The 21,151-nt window shown below is 36.7% G+C and overlaps 1 protein-coding gene across 2 annotated transcripts in view; it reads left to right on the top strand.

Annotated features, from left to right (window-relative positions):
* ZFP91 (ZFP91 zinc finger protein, atypical E3 ubiquitin ligase) overlaps positions 1–20,564 on the top strand; it is a 42,291-nt gene extending 21,727 nt beyond the window's left edge. The window contains exons 3-11 of one of the 2 annotated variants that reach the window (XM_008951805.7): positions 8,813–9,022; positions 9,281–9,317; positions 9,931–10,035; positions 10,585–10,719; positions 11,270–11,320; positions 11,757–11,835; positions 13,226–13,340; positions 15,708–15,807; positions 16,194–20,564. In XM_008951805.7, the coding sequence (XP_008950053.4) occupies positions 8,813–9,022; positions 9,281–9,317; positions 9,931–10,035; positions 10,585–10,719; positions 11,270–11,320; positions 11,757–11,835; positions 13,226–13,340; positions 15,708–15,807; positions 16,194–16,704 (1,343 nt within the window). In that variant the 3' untranslated portion in view covers positions 16,705–20,564. The remainder of the gene's footprint in view (positions 1–8,812; positions 9,023–9,280; positions 9,318–9,930; positions 10,036–10,584; positions 10,720–11,269; positions 11,321–11,756; positions 11,836–13,225; positions 13,341–15,707; positions 15,808–16,193) is intronic. The other variant, XM_034932662.4, reaches the window with a different exon arrangement.
* The last annotated feature ends 587 nt before the right edge of the window (positions 20,565–21,151 follow it).

Here is a 21,151-nt window from a genome sequence, read left to right on the forward strand (position 1 = left end):
TGTTTAATCTTCTTAATATGATGCTATATTTGGTTTGCAAGGGATATTGGCTTATGGTTTTTTGTGGTGTCTTTGTCTGGCTTTGGTGTCAGAATAATGCTGTGTTTATAGGATGTGTTGGGAAGTGTTCCATCTTCTATTTTTTAAGAGAGTTTGAGGAAGACTGGAGTTAATTCTTTAAATGTGTGGTAGAATCAAACAATGAAACCATCTAGAGCCTTCTGGCCTTTTTATTGGGAGCTTTTTGTTTACTGACTCAGTTGTCTACTTGTTAAAGGTATGTTCATCTTTTCCATTTCTTGTTGAATTGTTTTTGGTAATTTGTGTGTGCCTAAGAAGTTGTTGATTTCATCTATGTTATTTGTTGGCATACAATTGTTCATTGTGTTTTCTTATGTTTATTTCAGTGGTAGTGTCACATTTTCATTTCTGGTTTTAGTAATTTGGGTCTTCTCTTATTAACCAAAAGTTTGTTGATTTTGTTATCTTGTCAAAGAACCAACTTATTTACTTTATTCTGCTAGCTTTGGGTTTACTCTGCTCCTTTTTTCCTAGCTTTTATGGGTATGATGTTAGGTTATTGATTCAGGCATGTGATTTTTCTTTTTTTCTATTTTAATGTAGGCATTTATATCTAGAAATTTTACTCTGAGAACTGCTTTTACTGCATCCCCTAGGTTTTGGGATATTTTGTTTTCATTTTCAGTCATCTCTAAGTATTTTGTAATTTTCCTTGTGATTTATTCTTTGATCCATTGATTTAACAGTGTGTTAATTTTCACGTATTTGTGAGTTTTCTAGTTTTCCTTCTGATATTGATTTCTAGTTTCATTCCATTGTGGTCAGAGAGAACGTACTTTATATGACTGCAGCCATTTGAAATTTATTGAGACTTTTCAATATGTCTGTGAATTTTTTTTTTTTTCCCCCGAGATGGAGTCTCGCTCTATCGCCCAGGCTGGAGTGCAGTGGTGTGATCTTGGCTCAATGCAACCTCCACCTCTTGGGTTCAAGCAGTTCTCCTGCCTCAGCGTCCTCGAGTAGCTGGGACTGCAGGCACACGCCACCATGCCCGGCTAATTTTTGTGTTCTTAGTAGAGACAGGGTTTCGCCATGTTGGCCAGGCTGATCTCAAACTCCTGACCTCAGGTGATCTGCCTGCCTCAGCCTCCCAAAGTGTTGGGATTACAGGTGTGAGCCACTGCGCCCGGCCCAGTATGTCTGTTTTTTAATATTATGTCTAATTTTGTCTAATATGTCTAATTTTTTAATTTTTCTTGAGTTCTGTATTTCCTTATCAAACTTCTGACTGGTGTTTGGTTCTGTTATTGAAAGTGGGATACTGATGTCTCCATTTTTGTGATTGTGGTATTACCTGTTTCTCTTCAGTTCTGTAAATCTTTGCTATGTATGTTATATGTTGATATATCGAGAGAGAGAGATGGGGGGAGAGGGAGAAGGGGCCTGTGTTAGCTATGTATAGGTTTATATTTATTATATTTTCTAGATTGATTGACCCTCTCATTAATGTATAATGTTCTTTGTGTTTTGTAACAGTTGTTGAAGTGCATTTTGCCTGATATTAGTAGGGCCACCTTTACCAGTTGAATTGCTTTCCTCAGAAGATGTTGAAGTCTTAACTCAGGTACCTGTGAATGGAACATTGAGAAATAGGGTCTTTGTAGTAAATAGGCTTTTGTGGTAATTTGTTATGGCAGCCCTAGGAAACTAACACATTTTGGTATTGGAAGTGGGCTATGAAAAAGTTCCTAAAAATGTTGGCATAGCTTTGGGATTGGGTAATGGATATTGGCTTTGAGTATTTTGAGGTGTGGTGCATGCCTCTAATCCCAGCTATACTCGGGAGGCTGAGGCAGGAGAATTGCTTGAACCTAGGAGGCGATGATTGCGGTGAGCCAGGATTGCGCCGTTGCACTCCAGCCTGGGCAACAAGAGTGAAACTCTGTCTCAAAAAAAAAGAAAAGAAAAAACAGCGTAGATTGCCTTGAAGAGATGGTCAACAGAAATATGAGTGTTAAAGGCAGTCTGATGAGGCCTTAGAAGGAAATGATGAACATGTCATTGGACAGTGGAGAAAAGGGTGATCCTTGTTACAAAGTTGCAGAGAACTTGACCTGAATTGTGTTCTATCATTGGGTAAGCAATGAACTTGGATATTTATCTGAGTAGATTTACAAACAACGTGTAGAAGGTATAGCCTTGTTTCTTCTTGCTTATATACTAATGTGTGAGAGGAAAGATATAAATTGAGGAATGAATTGTTTAGCAAAAAGGAGCCAGCACTTGATAATTTGAAAATTTTTTAGTCTGTCCAGATAGTGTATTGTGGTACAGGACCAAGGCTGTGACTGGACAGCTATTCTCTAAAGAGACTTGGTATATAACTTGTGGATCGAATCAGCCATCCCAGCACTTCCCAGAATAGACATGCAATTTTTCAGGAAAGATCTGTGGAGGACTCTCATTTGGTGGCTTCGACCCCCTGAATTTCATGAAAGACTGACAAAGTTTTTGAGAATGTTGTGACAGCAGAAACACTGCCAGGCTGGCCTGAATGGGACAGAGACAGAATGGAATTAAAGAAGAATGATGCTGAGGGTAGAGCTGCAAATGCTGGGTCCTGGGTGTATTAGACTTCCTGGGGCCACGATGGCAGGGCTATTTCCCCAGTGGACTCAGAGTACAAACCATTATCCACAAAAGCTTATTCTTAGGGCTTAAAGTCTAATGCTTTTCGCTAGGTTTTGGACTAACCTGGGACCCCTGACCCTTTTTTCCCCCCTTCTGTTTTCTTCCTTTTGATATGGAGATGTGTAATCTATAACTGTCCCACCATTGTTTTTTGGAATCAGCTCCACAGATGGAGAAGAATTTTGCTCTAGAGTGGACCATACCCCCAGTCTCATTCATAACTGATCTAGATGATGAGATTTGATCCTTTTTGAGTTGATGATTTTTAGGTATTGTTTGGATTTAGACTTGATACTGGAATGGGTTAAGACTCTGGGAGGTTGGGATTAGGCGAATGTATTTTGCACATTGGAAGGACATAAATTTTAGGGAACCAGAAGGTGCAGACTACTACGGGTTGAATTTTATCCCTCCAAAAATGTGTTGAGGTCCTAGCCCTTAATACCTGTGAATATGAACTTATTTGGAAATAGGATCTTTGCAGATGTAATCAAGTTATAATGGAGTTATTCTGTATTACAATGGGCTCTAATCCACTATGACTGATGTCCTTATAAGAATAAGGACATCACACATGGGACAGGAGGAAACACCATGTGATGATGGAGATAGAATTGAAGTTAGCAGCTATAAGCCAAGTTGTTGACCACCACCAAAAGCTAGGAAGAGGCAAGGAATGATTCTTCTCAGAGTCTGAGAGGGAGTGTGGTCTGTTATTGTGTTGATTTTGGACTTTTATCCTCCAGAAGTATGGGAGAATAGATTTCTGTTGTTTTAAGACATCCCAGTTTGTTGTGATTTGGTAGAGCAGCCCTGGTAGACTAATACATTATTTCGGCTCTCTCTTGCTTACTATTCGCATGTAATATCTTAATCCATTCTTTTACTTTGAACCTGTTTGTGTCTTTGGATCTAAAGCAAACTTGTCCACTATGGCCTGCAGTCTGAATGCAGCTCAGAACGGCTTTGAATGTGTCCCAACACAAAATCGTAAACTTTCTTAACACATTATGAGTTCTTTTTGAAATTTTTTTATCTCATCAGCTATCATTAGTGTATTTTATGTGTCGCCCAAGACACGTCATCTCCTTCCAATGTGGCCCAGGGAAGCCAAAAGATTGGACAACCAGGTCTAACGTGAGTTTCTTGTAGACAGACTGTAGATTGGTTGTATTTTTTGTTAATCCATTCTGCTAATATGTACCTTTTAATTCCACAGTATATATATATATGTAAACTACCGATAAGAATGGCCTGCCATTTTGCTTTGTGTTTTCTGTCTTTAATATCTTTTATTTTGATCTTTATTTTCTTTGTATTTCCTTCTTTGTGTTGCAGATATATAGCAGTCTACCATCTTCTCTTCATTTTCTGTATATTTTTATTTTCTTAGTGGTTACCTGGGGATTGCATTTAGTACTTTAAACTTTATCTAGTTTAATGCCAGTTTAGCTTCAGTAGTAAACATATCTCTGCTCTGTACTATTCTGTGCCTCACCATTTATGTTATTGTTGCAAAGTGTATGTTTTGATGTCAAATGCCCATTAACATAAATTTATAGTTGCTATTTTGTACATTTGTCTTTCAAATCATGTGGGGAGAAAAAGGAGTTAGAAATCAAAAGTACAATATCATATTTTTGCCTCTGTAATTATCTTTGCCAGTGTTTTAATTTATGGTTTTAAGTGCTCTCTAGTGTCCTTTAATTTCATCTTAGAGGATTCCTGATAGCATTTTTTATAGGGCAGATCTACTAGTGATAATCTGTTTTTGATTTTCTGGTAATGTCTTAATTTCATCTTCGTTTTTAAAGAATAGTTTCGGCAGCTATAGAATTCTTGCTTGACGATTTTTTTTTTTCCTTTCATCACTTTGTTATCACACTGCCTTCTGACTTCCATGGTTTCTGATGGGAGGCTGTTAATCTTGTTGAGTATTCCTTGTTGCTTATGAGTCACTTCTTGCTGTTTTTATGGTTCTTTGTATTTGTCTTTCTACCAATTGATAATAATAAATGTGTCTAGGTGGGGATCTCTTTCATTTATCCTACTAGGAGTTAGGTAAAGTTCTTGTTTGTACAGACTATATTCCCCAATAGTTTTTCAAATATTCTTTCTGTTCATTTTCTCTCCTTCTGCAAATCTTATTATGCATCTGTTGGCATGCTTAATGGTTGTCTAAACGATCTCTTAGGCTTTATTTTCCTTTATTCTTTTTTTCTTTATATTCTTCATACTGGATCATCTCTGTTGGCCTAGCTTAAAGTTCACTGATTCTTCTTTTTCAAGTCTGCGGTGAATTTTTAATTTCAGTTATTATACTTCTCAGCTCCAGAATTTTTTTCTCTTAGTTCCTTTTTTGGGGTGGGGGGTGGTTTCGCTCTTGTCGCCTGTGCTGGAGTGCAATGGTGTTATCTCAGCTCACTGCAACCTCCACCTCCTGGGTTCAAGTGATTTTCCTACCTCAGCCTCCCAAGTAGCTGAGAATACAGGGATGCGCTGCTACAAACAGCCCAGCTAATTTTTGTATTTTTAGTAGAGACGGGGTTTTGCCATGTTGGCCAGTCTGGTCTCTAACCCCTGACCTCAGGTGATCCGCCCACCTTGGCCCTCCAGAGTGCTGGGATTACAGGTGTTAGCCACTGTACCCGGCCTCTCTTGGTTCCTTTTTATAGTTATCTTTTTATTGGTATTCTGTATTTGTTGAGACATATTTCTTCTGATTTCCTTTAGTACTTTGTCAGTGATTTTCTTTAGCTCTGATTGTCTTTAGTTCTTTAAACATTGTTTTTTACAACTTTTATTTTAGATTCGGGGGTACATGTGCAGGTTTGTTACTGGGGCATATTGTATGATATGAAATTTAGGATATGAATGATCCCATCACGCAGGTACTGAGCATAGTACCCAATAGTTTTTCAACCTCCCCCCAGTAATCTCCAGTTTCTGTTGTTGCCGTCTTTATGTCCATGAGTACCTAATGTTTAGCTCCTACTTTGGTCTCTGTGGTCTCTAAAGGTTCTGGTCCTTTCGCTTATATTCATCAAGTGATTTGACAGATTTCCTTAAACATCTTTACTCACCTTTTTCTTGATTCAGTGCTCACTTGGCTTTTATAACCTTTAACTATTGTTAAGAGTTTCCACAAAGTTGATTCTGACAGTTTTTGTTCATGATATGTGTTTATTTCTATGGAGGGACATTTTTGCTGTCATCTCTGACAGAGTGGTTTTTTTTTAAGACTAGATTTTTAGGGGACGGGAGCAGTAGTATTCAATAAGATAGGCTATTATGCCTTATTCGTAATGGTAAACTATTGTTATCAAATTGGCATCATTTATCCAATGAGTAAAATCTACAGTATAGGAGGTTGTGGGCATACCATCCTTTCATGAAGAAGAAAGGAGCTTTGTTGAGGACAGGAGGTTATGGAGTGAGTTCAAAGTCCAACTCGGTACAGTTGGGTTAAGGAAAAAAAAGATGTCTATTATTAAATGTTGTAATACTTCACAGGTGGTGTTGAATTGTTCTTTTTGATGAAATGTTTTTAAAAGTAGTCATGACCTATATGTAAAAGTCCTTCATTATTAATCTCAAAATATGATTTCTAAATCTAGGTGTCCTTAGCTAACCTTGTGATTTTGAATAAGCTTCTTCTTTGGGCTTCCAGATACTTTATGGGTAAAACGTAATGGATTGTGCTTAGACTGAATGGCCTTTGAGGTATTTTCACCTATATTAATGTTTTATTTTTTATTTTTTCTATTAAAATAGCTCAGATAGGAGGGTGATGCAATAATGAATGGAAAAAGACAGCTGAAAGGAAATGCACAACTGATTTTGATGGTTGTTTAGAACTGTTCGCACTGCTATTTATCTCTGTGTTTCAAACTAATTTCATTACTTCAATATATTGTCATAAAACTTTCAGTGTAATTAAAGCTAAAATAGCCTATAGTCACCACATTGCTCCATAGTAAACTATTTTTTAATGTTAAGCAAAAATGTTGCCATACTGTATATATAGTTTTGTGTCTTTTTTATACATTTAACAATATTTTTGCTGATAATTCCATGTCATTTTTAACATAAACCTACCTCTATATAGTATTCAATCATACTAAGGTATCATGGTTTATTTAAGCACTTTATCTTTGACAGAGGGTTAGGTTGTTTCTGTTCTTTGCTATTATAAACATAATACAGTTAACCTCCATGTGGTAGTTTATATTTCTAGGGCATATACTTAAAGGTGAAATTACTACACATATTTTTGGACCTACCTTGGAAGTAACCAGTACTTAAGAATTTCTTGTACTTCTTCCAGAAATGTTATTATAGTATGTAAGATATATATATACACACACACACATACTGTAATGACTAATGTGTAGCACTGTTTTTAAGTAGTAGAAGAGTAGACAACTAAACATTCAAAGGGGGGTTGGTTTCATAAGTTATATATTTGTGTGTATATATATCTTACATATATATCTCTCTCTTACATATGTACACAATTATTTGTGAAACCAATCCCTCTTTGAATGTTGTTTTCTACTCTTCTACTACTTAAAAACAGTGCTATACGTTAATCATTTATAAATATGATTGTAATTTTGTAAAATTTCTAGTAGTTGAACATCATGTGGAAAGGTATATACATTTATAATTTTGATGTATATTGTCAAATTGGTCTGCATGGAGGTTTTGCTAATACATTATCATATGTGTGTTAGAGGACCTGTTTTCCCACAGTCTTGACAATACATTATGTTGTCAAATATGATCATCCCCAATATGATACATGAAAAATGGTGTCATGCTATTGTTTTCATTTGAGTCTCTTGTTCTGAGTGGATTGAGCTTTGAGCTTTTGTTTTTTGTTTTTTCTTTTTTTGGAATGGAGTCTTGCTCTTTCGCCGAGGCTGGAGTGCAGTGGCGCAGTCTCAGCTCACTGCAACCTCCGCCTCCCGGGTTCAAGTGATTCTCCTGCCTCAGCCTCCCCAGTAGCTGGGATTGCAGTTATGCACCACCACGCCTGGCTAACTTTTGTATTTTTGGTAGAGACAGGGTTTCACCATGTTGGCCAGGCTGGTCACGAACGCCTGACCTTTTGATCTGCCCGCCTTGGCCACTCAAAGTGCTGGGAATTACAGGTGTGAGCCACTGAGCCCAGCCTGTTAGTTCCTATTTTTCTATTGGGTTATTAGACTTTGTTTATGGTTGATTTTTGCCATGAGGAAAACTTTTTTTATGTGTATCTTATGACCTGAAATTTTGTTTTATTATTGGGCCTTTCCCATTCTGAGTTTATTAAAGAATCTTCTATTGTTAAAATGGGCTCACTTCTAATGTACTTTTTTTATATAGGTCTAAGTAATTAGCTACGCCAGGTATGAAAGCCAGTTTCTGAGATTAACTTTTTATTACTTACTACTCAAGAGAGGATGACCTACCGTACTTCACCCTTAAAACATGACAAAATATAGGATAACAATAACAGATTTGTGTGTGCTCCTGTACACAGTGTCTCATAGGACAAGTGAAACAGAATAGCACCAGAGCTGGACTTTACCATTCAGTTGCTCTATAGATTAGTTCAAATTTATGGTGTGGTTCCAAGAAAAACTCTTGATTAGAGTGAAAAGTACTCCTGTTAGGAATTCCTCTTTAGTAATTTGTTATAGACTTGTTTGGTTGTAAATAACATCTAGATCTATGGTTCTTTCTTTTTGGTGCCTCTGTAGTTCTGGTCATCTTTTTGGGACTAATTAATTTAGTTTCTTTTAACTTAGATCTAAAAGGTAGAATTTCATGAATCCAGTTACTTAAGTGTATTTTGCATAGTTAGCATTGCATTTTTTAGAAGATAAGGCAGTATAAAATTACTACTTTGCAACATGAAGTAATTTCTTTAGCATGATGACATTAAGGATAAGTTTTATCTCATTTTCCTTTTTTTATTTCAATTAAAGTCTTCAGTTTTTTTTCCTTTGAAAATATTTAATTTATCTTCAACTGTATTTACAATTAGTAGATATACAGGGATGGTTATTGGTTAACTGTAAACTTAAAGAGAATGGTATGTCTTTTTATTTAGATCCCAAGGAAGAAAAAGAGGAAGAAGACGATTCTGCCCTCCCTCAGGAAGTTTCCATTGCTGCATCTAGACCTAGCCGGGGCTGGCGTAGTAGTAGGACATCTGTTTCTCGCCATCGTGATACAGAGAACACCCGAAGCTCTCGGTCCAAGACCGGTTCATTGCAGCTCATTTGCAAGTCAGAACCAAATACAGACCAACTTGATTATGGTACAGTGCAACTAGAATATGGCTGTTTACTAACTAGTTGCTGTTACATTTTAAATGTAATGTTGAACATTTGTGTTAACAGCTTAACTGTCAGGGGCAGGTTTGATGGTGTAGGTAGTATTTCTTTGAACAGTTTGCAGATATTCTGCTTTTGTATAATTACCCCATGCAGTAATTTGATTTGCATTTCTTGACTGCAGAGAGAAGATATCTTATATCTACACTAATAAAATTTTGTTTTTGGCTTTGTTTTTCTAGATGTTGGAGAAGAGCATCAGTCTCCAGGTGGCATTAGGTAAAAAAAATTAATATTTCATTTTTAAACCTTTGGGGACATAGCATAGTCACAGTAAATGATTCAGAAGTTGCTTCCATTTGAAATTATTTTGAGCTGTAAGAGAAATTAACTTCAGTTTTGATACTGCATTTAGATTCCATGTTGAGCTTGATTAGAACTTAAACCATGTAATCTACTTACATAGCTTAGAAATCATGTCTTGAGTATCTTCTGTGTTTGGACTTATTCCATGGTAGGCACTAATGTGAAATATGGGTGTTTTGGCCAAGGTTTTGAGATTTTATTGGAATCTTTTGTGTTGTGATTTATCTGTTAGTAGGTCTTTTGATATAGCAGATCACCAGACAGTATTACAAAGTCAGTTGTTTCTTAACTTTTAATGCCATTGAGTTGTCATCACCCTGTTTTTATCTAGGATTTATGTCTTTTTAGTTTCAATTATTACTCTTTGTGATAAAACAGCTAGATTTCAGTTCAATTAGGTCATTAGGATGAAAATGCTAGATGACTTTATCAGTGTTTGGCCACCTCTTAAAAAATTACCAAATAAAATCCCCTCAGACATGTTCCCTACAACCAGAATGTCTCATTTCTATTTACTTATTTTTAGTAGTGAAGAGGAAGAGGAGGAGGAAGAAGAGATGTTAATCAGTGAAGAGGAGATACCATTCAAAGATGATCCAAGAGATGAGACCTACAAACCCCACTTAGAAAGGCATGTCTCAGATTTTACTGCAGACATGTTAATGAAATATAAGTAGGAAAGCACTGTTGCATGCTTTTATTTTGTCTATTGCCAAGCTAATGGGTATGGAATTAATTTTAAATGAGTAATTAATTATGCACTTCTTTTGTAAGTCTAACATCTTACCATACCCTGATAATAATCCTCTCTCCCATTTGTAGAACTTTATTTTGATTATATACAAGTTTTTATGAGTCTGCATGTTTTATTTCAACAAGGTATCATGAATTGCCTGAATACTTAGAATTTTTTAACTGATTGTCTCGTTTCTCTTTACAATTATAGTGAAATTTGATTTACAGGCATCTTTAGTCTGGGGAGGGTTCATTCCATGAGCAACATATACATATATTTGGATCATTACTACGCATGCGAGGATGATTGGTAGGAAATCACATTTCATGAACTGAGGAAGGTAGTTTTATAACAAATCAGTGATAACTCTAAGCTTTAATTTGTTGTCATAGTCTTCCTTGAAAAGATCTTTTGTCTAGTATTGAAATGCATTTGTGTTTTCAGGGAAACCCCAAAGCCACGGAGAAAATCAGGGAAAGTAAAAGAAGAGAAGGAGAAGAAGGAAATTAAAGTGGAAGTAGAGGTGGAGGTGAAAGAAGAGGAGAATGAAATTAGGGAGGATGAGGAACCTCCAAGGAAGTGAGTAGGCAATTATTAAAAATGAAAATCTAACAGATTTTGAACGACTAGTGGAAAAAAGAGTGGGAGTGTGAGGAAGGATGTTGACAAATACATGCTTCAAAATATGTATTTTTTAACTTAAAAAAATTTGGCCTCAAGCAGCTGACAATTTCACTGGAGAGACTCTTAGTAAAAAAATGTTTAGGTTTTTCAGTTCTATTGCAAGGAGAAGGTATTTTTTAATCTTAGTGTTTTTAGATGATACATGGTAGCAACTCTAAAAGTAATACATTGAGATTCATCTAAGTCTTTCATAGTATTGCGTAGTTTATGGAAGGTATATATTTAATCTGTCTTACAGACTGATTTGAAAGTGAAATTACTTCAGGGTAAAATTACTTGCTTGATTTGCCAGATATATCTTTGACTTTATGTATTCTTGGTTATCCTTTGCCACTTGTTCTTTGGCCGTGTGTGTATGTGTGTGTGTGTGTGTGTCTTCAGCCAGCCTTCACTGTGTAAGTTTTGATTCAGAATATGTCTACTGTTACCCTGTCTTCAATTACAGGAGAGGAAGAAGACGAAAAGATGACAAAAGTCCACGTTTACCCAAAAGGAGGTGAGGAATTTTTACCCCTACTGTTTTACACCTTATTCCAGTACCAGGCACTTTACTCACAAATTTAGACTTCATGATAATCCTGCAGGAATGGCTATTTAAAAATTTCACAAAAGCAACTTCACTAATGTTCTAGATGCACAGGTGTTATGATCTTATTTTCATTGTAAGAGCTTGAAATTTCTAACAATCTTAATACTTTACCTTTGGGGGGTTATTAGTTTATTTGTGTTACTTTTTAATTCTGTCAAATATTTGCTAACTCTTGGTTACTTCTAATACAAATTCTGTGTAATCTGTATAGTAGTAAAGAGATTTTAATTCTTCCTACTATAAAATAGCTATTCCCAATAGCACAGTTTGAGTCAGAGGCCACTGTGCAGAGTACCACCTTTTTTTTTTTTTTGCTAACTTTTCTTCTGCATTTTGATAATAGAAAAAAGCCTCCAATCCAGTATGTCCGTTGTGAGATGGAAGGATGTGGAACTGTCCTTGCCCATCCTCGCTATTTGCAGGTCAGTGAAGTTGTTATATAAGAGCCTTTCAGGTTGTGTTCCATTACTTGTTCTTGCACCACGAGACTTTAATTTGTTGGCTTGTGTAGGCTTTATCATTGACATGTAATGTCAAGAAAAGTCTTTCTTTAAACATAAAATGACTTTAACCCATTTATGCCTAGTGTTCCATTATTAGAACGCTAAGCTTGGGCAAGTTATTTATATCCTACTGTTCAAGGTCATCACCAAGGTCTGATTTTTCACAAAAATACATTTGCAACCTCCAGCATAAATGGGTTAATCATGATTAGTCCATTTTTGCTGCTATAATAGAGTACCTGAGACTGGGTAATTTACAAAGAACATATATTTATTTATTAGCTTGTGGTTCTGGAGACTGGAGAGTCCAAAAGCATGGTGCCCACATCTCACAAGAGCCTTTTAACTGTGTCAGCCCATGGTGGAAGGGCAAGAATGGGTTGAACTTGCTTTTGTAACAAATCTACTCCAATGATAATATCAACCCATTTATATAAGGGTAGAGCCTTTAAGACCTAAGCACCTCCCATTAGGTCCCGCCTTCCAACACTATCACATTGGGGATTAAGTTTCCAACACATGAACTGTGGTGAACACATCCAAATTCATAGCACCTCCTGTTTAAAAAGAGGTGACTAAGAATCTGAACCCACATAGAGGACTTTCCTTGGAATCTTTCAATATTACAGTAATTCCCAATGTGGTGTAAATACAGAGTAACATTTTATTTTAAAGTGATTTAGAAAAAAAGTAAAATTAGAACTCAAACCTGTGATTTCTTGGGTACTGTGTAGAATGAATAAAAGACTTTTAGTTGAGGTTTTGTTTTTATTTTTCTTGAGTCGATTATTATTATTATTTTTGATGAGTAAAGGTACCACTTATATTTAGGTCCGGCAGGAAACATGAAAGTGAAATACTGCTTAGGAAATACCTGTTTGATCTTCAGCAACAAATATAACATGACACGAAGGCCTTACTTCTGGATCGTGGTTCAGTTATAACAATAGCCGCTCCTCCTCTGCTGTGTACCATTTGCTGCTCTAAAGCACAGTACAATACATAATCTCTTATCCCCATAACAACACTTTGAGATGGTTATTGTTACCTCCATTTTACAAATGAGAACTGGAGCTTGAAATATTTGTCTCCTAAGATTACAAAGGCTAGTGAATGACAGACCCAGATTGGAAACCAGGTCTGTGTATTTCCATAGCCTATGTTCTTAGCCACTTTATTATACTCCCTCACTATCCATGTGTGAAATCTAAGTATTTGGTTTTCCTTCAGTACTTTTGACTTAGCAAAGACAAGTACTTTCAGGAAGCCTTAATTTTTTTTTTCGCCCCTTTCGCTTTCTCTGTTTTAGCACCACATTAAATACCAGCATTTGCTGAAGAAGAAATATGTATGTCCCCATCCCTCCTGTGGACGACTCTTCAGGCTCCAGAAGCAACTTCTGCGACATGCGAAACATCATACAGGTACTTTAAAAATGTGTTTATCAAGTAGGTAATTGCACTGTGCTTTAGTTTTGCATGTTGGTAATGATAACGTTTTTCTAACATAAGTCTTAAAAGATTCTATAGTCAATTGCGGGGAAAAGGTGTGAAAATAAAATGTAGTAAGACAAATTTTACAAGGGATGGGCAGACTAGGACTTTTGAATTTTTATCCTTTGACTTCTTGAACTTCTATGACCAGGATAATGATCTTCTATTGAGCATTTATTCTGTATCAACTGTGGACTAAATACGTTATGTATATTATTGCTAATTAGTCTATTCAACACCACTAAATTTCTTTATATTGATCTTATTTTACAGCTAAGAAACTAGAAGCTTGGCAGGATTAAGTAACCTGCCCATGGTCACATAGCTAGTTTTTAGGAGAAGCATAATACTCTGCTGCTATTGAAACTGTGAAGTCTAGCTGTTGAATTTGCATGTAAACTCCCATAGGAACTGTCAAAAAGAGTTGCTGAGTGTCTGCAATATGTATTATAGAATAGACTCAAATTCAATTTATTTGTAACCACTGACCATCTCAGTGCAGTGTACCTAATAGGAACAAATTGGGTGCATACCACTGAGTATGTCCCAGACGCTTGATAATTACACATTACCTTCTCAACAGTCTTAGAGAGTAAGTCTAGGAATTCTAGTTGTAGAAATATGTCTCCTGCCCAAGGTCATACTGATAAATGAAATAACTCCTTCATTTACTGTAGGAAAGTTACTTAACTTCTCTTTTCACTTTTCCTTCTCTGTGTATTAAGGATACCAATATCAGTTATTGTAAGGATGAAATGAGATAACATAAAATGCTATTGACTACACAGAGCCTGGCACGATACCAGGATTGAACTTGAATCTTAATCACTCCAAAGTCTACAGTTTTCTTATACCATGTTTCTTCAGAGTTATTTCCACAAGTAACAGTTATTTCTGTTTCTTGATAGGTACTGCAATTTCTCTGTTCCTTCTGCTCCCTGTTAATACTGTTTTATGCCATAGAAAAGTTATTTCTGATAGCCACTTTAGATTGTTTTAGTTAAATATCAAAAGCCTACGAAAAACTGTTTTATAAATTCAGTCCATTTCAAATATTTATATTTGGTTAATGCAATTTATGATGTTTTACTTTTGCAAATTAGTATATACAGACTTTTTTTGCAAATGTCATTTATTTAGCAAATAGATGCCCCACACAGGTTTGTCCTCCTATGGAACTGGAAATGTGGACATGACCTGGGAGATGCTAAGAGTTTCCTAAGTTAGAACGGTGCGTTTTTAGACCTTGCTATATAAAGTATGGAATACAGACCAACCAGCATTGACATCACTTGGGTTCTTATTAGAGATACAGAATCTCAGGCCTTGCTTCAGACCTGCTGAATCAGCATATACATTTAATAAGCTATCCAGGTGATCTCCAAGCTGTTTGGAAAGGAGTATAAGATTAAATTGGATATTTTTCACCTTTTAACTTAAATTCATGTTTTCATTCTCATTAATTCTGGTAATTTGAAGCAAAAGGAGTAGAAAATGTAGTGGTCATTAATTCAACAAATATATATAGAGAGCATCTCTTTGTGCACGGGCTTCCCAAACACGGTAAAGAAATGAATAAGTACAGTGCTCCTTTGCCTCATAGATTCCACACCGTGTTACCACATTCATCAGAAATCCTGCATAATGGGGTTGAGGGTGTTGTGAGTGACAAAGGGAGGTAGTTGAAAGGTGCAGAAGATGGGTAGGAGAATAAGGTAAAGTAGTACAGGTGTTATTTACATATATTTGATAGCAGCAACTCCAGTCTTTTGAGAAAAGTTTGTTTATCTTGGGTAACATTTTTTAAACCTGAAACAGGGTATGATTACCTCTAGATCAGTTTTCTTCTATACAGTGCCAAGTTCTTGTTTTTTGTTTTTGTTTTGTTTGAATGCCAGATTCTTTCTGTGTAATCATTCAGTTTTCATTGTCTGTGAAAAAAATTGTTTTAAGGAGTGAAATATATGGAAAATATAGTTGTTTACTTGCTAACCACTTGGTATCCAAGACCTGGATTAGTGGTAAAATTGAGATTAGGATTCCATTTCTTATATTTTTATCTAGTTTTTCTGTTTGTTTTTGTTTTTTTTTAAACAGGTCCTTATGCTACTGAATGTTGGATTTTTTTTTAAAGCAATACTTTTCTTTTTTAAATTTTGTTTACTCAAAGTGTTTATACATTGAAAACAGCATTGCTTTTACTCTAAATTGCCTGCCCCATCATCTGCTTACTTACTGTAAGGGAAGATATTTACAGGGTATCTAAATAGAACACTAACCACAGTATTTTCTTCATAGATCAAAGGGATTATATCTGTGAATATTGTGCTCGGGCCTTCAAGAGTTCCCACAATCTGGCAGTGCACCGGATGATTCACACTGGCGAGAAGCCATTACAGTGAGTATTATTTACTGGTGAACATCTGGGTGAGAAGGATATATGCCCTACTTGAAGGTTTGCCGCTTTACGAACATATTAGTTGCCACTGCTGTTTACTTTCATCAAATAAATGAGTGGATATTGATTGGGGGCATTAGTTAGTGGCCTTTTTCTTAGTTTCCCTCTGTTTTTCAGGCAAACAGAAGAAGATCAGATTAGTTTTCCATCTAGTAACATTTCCCAATCTTTCAAAAGAAGTATGTTACTGATTATTGTGTGTGTGTGTGTGTGTGTGTGTGTGTATGTGTATGTGTGTGTATGCTCTAAACTCTAACCCTGATCCTGAATAAGAGCACTCTTTATTTCTCTGTTGGATCAGCCATTTCCTTTTCTCCTCTCCTTAGATGTGAGATCTGTGGATTTACTTGTCGACAAAAGGCATCTCTTAATTGGCACATGAAGAAACATGATGCAGACTCCTTCTACCAGTTTTCTTGCAATATCTGTGGCAAAAAATTTGAGAAGAAGGACAGCGTAGTGGCACACAAGGCAAAAAGCCACCCTGAGGTGCTGATTGCAGAAGCTCTGGCTGCCAATGCAGGCGCCCTCATCACCAGCACAGATATCTTGGGCACTAACCCAGAGTCCCTGACGCAGCCTTCAGATGGTCAGGGTCTTCCTCTTCTTCCTGAGCCCTTGGGAAACTCAACCTCTGGAGAGTGCCTACTGTTAGAAGCTGAAGGGATGTCAAAGTCATACTGCAGTGGGACGGAACGGGTGAGCCTGATGGCTGATGGGAAGATCTTTGTGGGAAGCGGCAGCAGTGGAGGCACTGAAGGGCTGGTTATGAACTCAGATATACTCGGTGCTACCACAGAGGTTCTGATTGAAGATTCAGACTCTGCCGGACCTTAGTGGACAGGAAGACTTGGGGCATGGGACAGCTCAGACTTTGTATTTAAAAGTTAAAAAGGACAAAAAAAAAAAATCTAAAGCATTTAAAATCTAGTGAAATAACTGAAGGGCCTGCTCTTTCCATTGTGGATCACAGCACACACATACATACACCCTCCACCCCCCCATCCCCATCCCCTGTTCTCCCTCTATTGCTCCCCTTATAAAATTGATGTTGTCTTTACCAGAAAGGTAGACAAAAAAGAAGCAGCAGCAGCTCTTAAAGTGAGGGTTATTCTCATACTCGGTTCCAGCCATCAGCAGACTTCCTGCTCATCGGCAGATCCCCCTTTCCAACCTGTAACTCTGATGTGCTCTGGATCAGCTTTTAACTTTTAATCATATATTACTGTCTCTAAATCCCTTCTCCTACTCCACTGCTGCCCTATGGTTCTGGCTCCTACCCCCTGCGGCACACTTATCTTCAAATACCATAGAATTCTAATCTCTGGAGGCTGGCAGCTTGACTTGGCACTTTAGGGCCCCTTAGCAGGGTGAGCTGTTAAAACAGCACACATCTCTCATCCCCTCTTCCTTTATTCCCCCCTGGGTTTCAGAAAGGAAGGATATATGGGGACCACCTCCCCCCTGTTTGATCCCAGCATCTCAGTCCCCCTCCCAACCCTCCATATGGCTCTCAATGGTGCTCACTTGCTTGGAAGCAGGCTCCCAATAGGGAGGGGGCTGCCCTCTACAGTCTCTTTGACTGTAAGACAGGGCTCTGTATCAGTGAGACGATGAGAAAAGTCCCAGGCTAATGGCAGAAATTTGCACTTTGAACATGTGTGTTTTTGTGTTGTGGAACCTGAGATTCCTTATTTATTAACAGAAAGTCTGAATTTTTTTTTTTTTTTTTGGAGTCTTTGTGGCTATATTTTGTGGGGCTGGGAGAGAGAGATTAGATTATTTTGACATGGGATCCCTTCCATAACAGGTACTTTGAAGGCAAGACATAGGGTTGAAGAAGCACAGCCAGCCTCTGAAATCATAGCTCTCCAGTGGCTTTTAAAGAAAGCTGGTCCTCAGCACTAACAAAATCACTACAATAGCCTAGTGCTTTTTTGGAAGCCTTTTTAGGGAAGAATGTTAGGTTCATGGTAACTAGTATGCTCTTTGAGATTTTTACAGTGTTGAAACTTAAGAATTTTGAGAGGGTGAGGAGGGTTGTTCAGAATCTAAATTACAGATAGATGATTGTTTCTTGTGAATTTGTTTCTTGTCCTTTTTTTTTGTCCCTACCATTTCCTTACATTTCCCTTGGGGCCCATCTCTGGCTCCTTGCTTTTTGTTTCTTGCTTTGCTTTATCATCAGTTCATTCCAGCTCCCTGTTAGTGAAGGACACTGCTGTTAGTGAAGGAACAAAGTCTATGAGTCCTAAAATTTTAAGTCAAAGAAAACTGCTCTGTTTCCCCTTTAGTAACACTTCTGAAGAGGAAAAACTTCAATAGCCAAAGTTAATAATCCTATATAATAATTGCTTTGGCTTTCACCGAAAATTCTGGGAATCACAATTTCCTTGGGATAGAGATTGTGTTGGGGAATAGATTGCTTATTGCTGTTCGCTGGAGAGAAAAGGTAGTGTTTTTGTACAAGGTCATACCGCCAGAAGCCCCAAATCCTATTTTGGCTCATCTTCAGGTAAAGAGTAATTCCTATCCTGTGTGCCTCAGAAGCTAGAATCGAAGGCTTACCCTATTCATTGTTTATTGTCAGAAATGCATGATGGCTCTTGGAAAGAATGACGTTTTGCTGGGAAAAAAAAAAAAAAAAAAAAACAGTTTGTGTTTCAAAACATGGCTTATCAATTTTTTCAAAGAATTCTTTTTTCCCAAAAAGAGGAGTAACAAAATGTCATTTCTGAAAGAGGCTTACTTTATACCAACTAGTGTCAGCATTTGGGATGCCAGGGAACAGAGAGTGAGACACCTACAATCACCAGTCTCAAATGTGCTATTGTTTCTTTTCAGAGTGTTGCAGATTTGCCATTTCTCCATAATATGGGGATAGAAAATGGAATAAAGATAGAAGGGATGTAGAATATGCTTTCCTGCCAGCATGGTTTGGAGTCGACTTTGGTATATTGACTAGATTTGAAAATACAAGATTGATCAGATGAATCTACAAAAAAGTTGTCTTCCTCTCAGGTCCCTTTTACACTTTTTGACTAGCTAGCATCTGTATTCCACACTTAGCTTTTTTGTCACACTTATCCTTTGTCTCCATAAATTTAATTTGCAGTGGTTAGTCATCAGATATTTTAGCCACCTACACAAAAGCAAACTGCATTTTTAAAAATCTTTCTGAGATGGGAGAAAATGTATTCTCCTTTCCTATACCGCTCTCCCAACAAAAAAACAACTAGTTAGTTCTACTAATTAGAAACTTGCTGTACTTTTTCTTTTCTTTTAGGGGGCAAGGACCCTCTTTATAGCTACCATTTGCCTACAATAAATTATTGCAGCAGTTTGCAATACTAAAATATTTTTTATGGACTTTATATTTTTCCTTTTGATAAAGGGATGCTGCATAGTAAAGAGTTGGTGTAATTAAACTATCTCAGCCGTTTCCCTGCTTTCCCTTCTGCTCCATATGCCTCATTGTCCTTCCAGGGAGCTCTTTTAATCTTAAAGTTCTACATTTCATACTCTTAGTCAAATTCTGTTACCTTTTTAATAACTCTTCCCACTGCATATTTCCATCTTGAATTGGTGGTTCTAAATTCTGAAACTGTAGTTGAGATACAGCTATTTAATATTTCTGGGAGATGTGCATCCCTCTTCTTTGTGGTTGCCCAAGGTTGTTTTGCGTAACTGAGACTCCTTGATATGCTTCAGAAAATTTAGGCAAACACTGGCCATGGCCGTGGGAGTACTGGGAGTAAAATAAAAATATCGAGGTATAGACTAGCATCCACATAGAGCACTTGAACCTCCTTTGTACCTGTTTGGGGAAAAAGTATAATGAGTGTACTACCAATCTAACTAAGATTATTATAGTCTGGTTGTTTGAAATACCATTTTTTTCTCCTTTTGTGTTTTTCCCACTTTCCAATGTACTCAAGAAAATTGAACAAATGTAATGGATCAATTTAAAATATTTTATTTCTTAAAAGCCTTTTTTGCCTGTTGTAATGTGCAGGACCCTTCTCCTTTCATGGGAGAGACAGGTAGTTACCTGAATATAGGTTGAAAAGGTTATGTAAAAAGAAATTATAATAAAAGGGATACTTTGCTTTTCAAATCTTTGTTTTCTCTTAATCTAGGTAAGGCATATTAAAAATAAATATGTAAAGAAGAAAAATAAAAGTTGTCTTCATGGAAGCAACTTGTCTTCCTTGGTTGTACTGAGTTACAGTTTTCCTAGGGGTGAAACATGTGATGCTGCTAAGCAAACCAAATGCCCTCAGAACAGGTGTTATGTGGGGCATACTATTGTTTGCTTTTGTTGAGAATCAGATGGTTAATTTTTGACTGTTCTTGATTTCTAATGCTGAAATGACATGATTCTGTTATTCAGCAAACTTGGAAATCTTGATGTTTTGACAACTGCCTCCTAGGAAAACTGGCCATATTAACCTAGTAGATGGAACATTAAGGATTATGTGAGGTTAATTTTACCCTGATAATGACAAAACCTTGATAGCATTTAATATTAATACTTCTTCTCAATATTGAATGTTTATATCAAGTACTGATTTTTATTTAAAAAAAAAAAACTATAATCCTTCTGCCTTCTAAAAGCCATGCTGTGATAGCTGCCCAGGCTGCTCTGTTACATCTCCCATTTATTGTTTACTTTTATAAATTTGCTTCTAAGATGGTATGTGTTTCAGCTTATTGGCAATATCTATGATATAAATAATGAAAGCTAATTATTTCATTTAGCCCTTACCCAATAAGCGTCATTTTCTAAGTTAAATGCAATAGAATGACAACCCTCCAAGTACCTTTTAACTTTTATACTGTCATTTCAAAGCCCAGCTCATTCTCTTATTTTAAGAAGCATGTGGTATGACTGGGTAGGGGAGAAAAAAGGTAAGCATGTTGTCACTTGAGTGAGACTGCTTTAGAAATGTTACCAAGTTAGCATTGGGTGTTTGCTGTTCTTTGGAAGAGAACAGGCCTAAACAGTACCTTCCTCCTCCTATGTAGCTACCAGGAAGGCACCATGATTGAAATTAGAGATGCTTCCTTGCTTGATTTTTAAGTATAAATTAAATTACCTTTAAAAAGTACGTAAGGTTAGGAGTGAAAAAAATGCTGTTTTTAGAGGACTTCACACACCCTTTGTTTCTTGAACAAAATGTGAACTACCTAAACAGAAAATGAAATTGGAAAGTCAGTGGGAGAGACAACTATAGAATCAGACTTCTATTTAAATTCAAGCCTCGTTACTTGATTTTGTGCA

This window comes from Pan paniscus, chromosome 9 (assembly GCF_029289425.2).
Source record: "Pan paniscus chromosome 9, NHGRI_mPanPan1-v2.0_pri, whole genome shotgun sequence".
Lineage (NCBI taxonomy): Eukaryota > Metazoa > Chordata > Mammalia > Primates > Hominidae > Pan > Pan paniscus.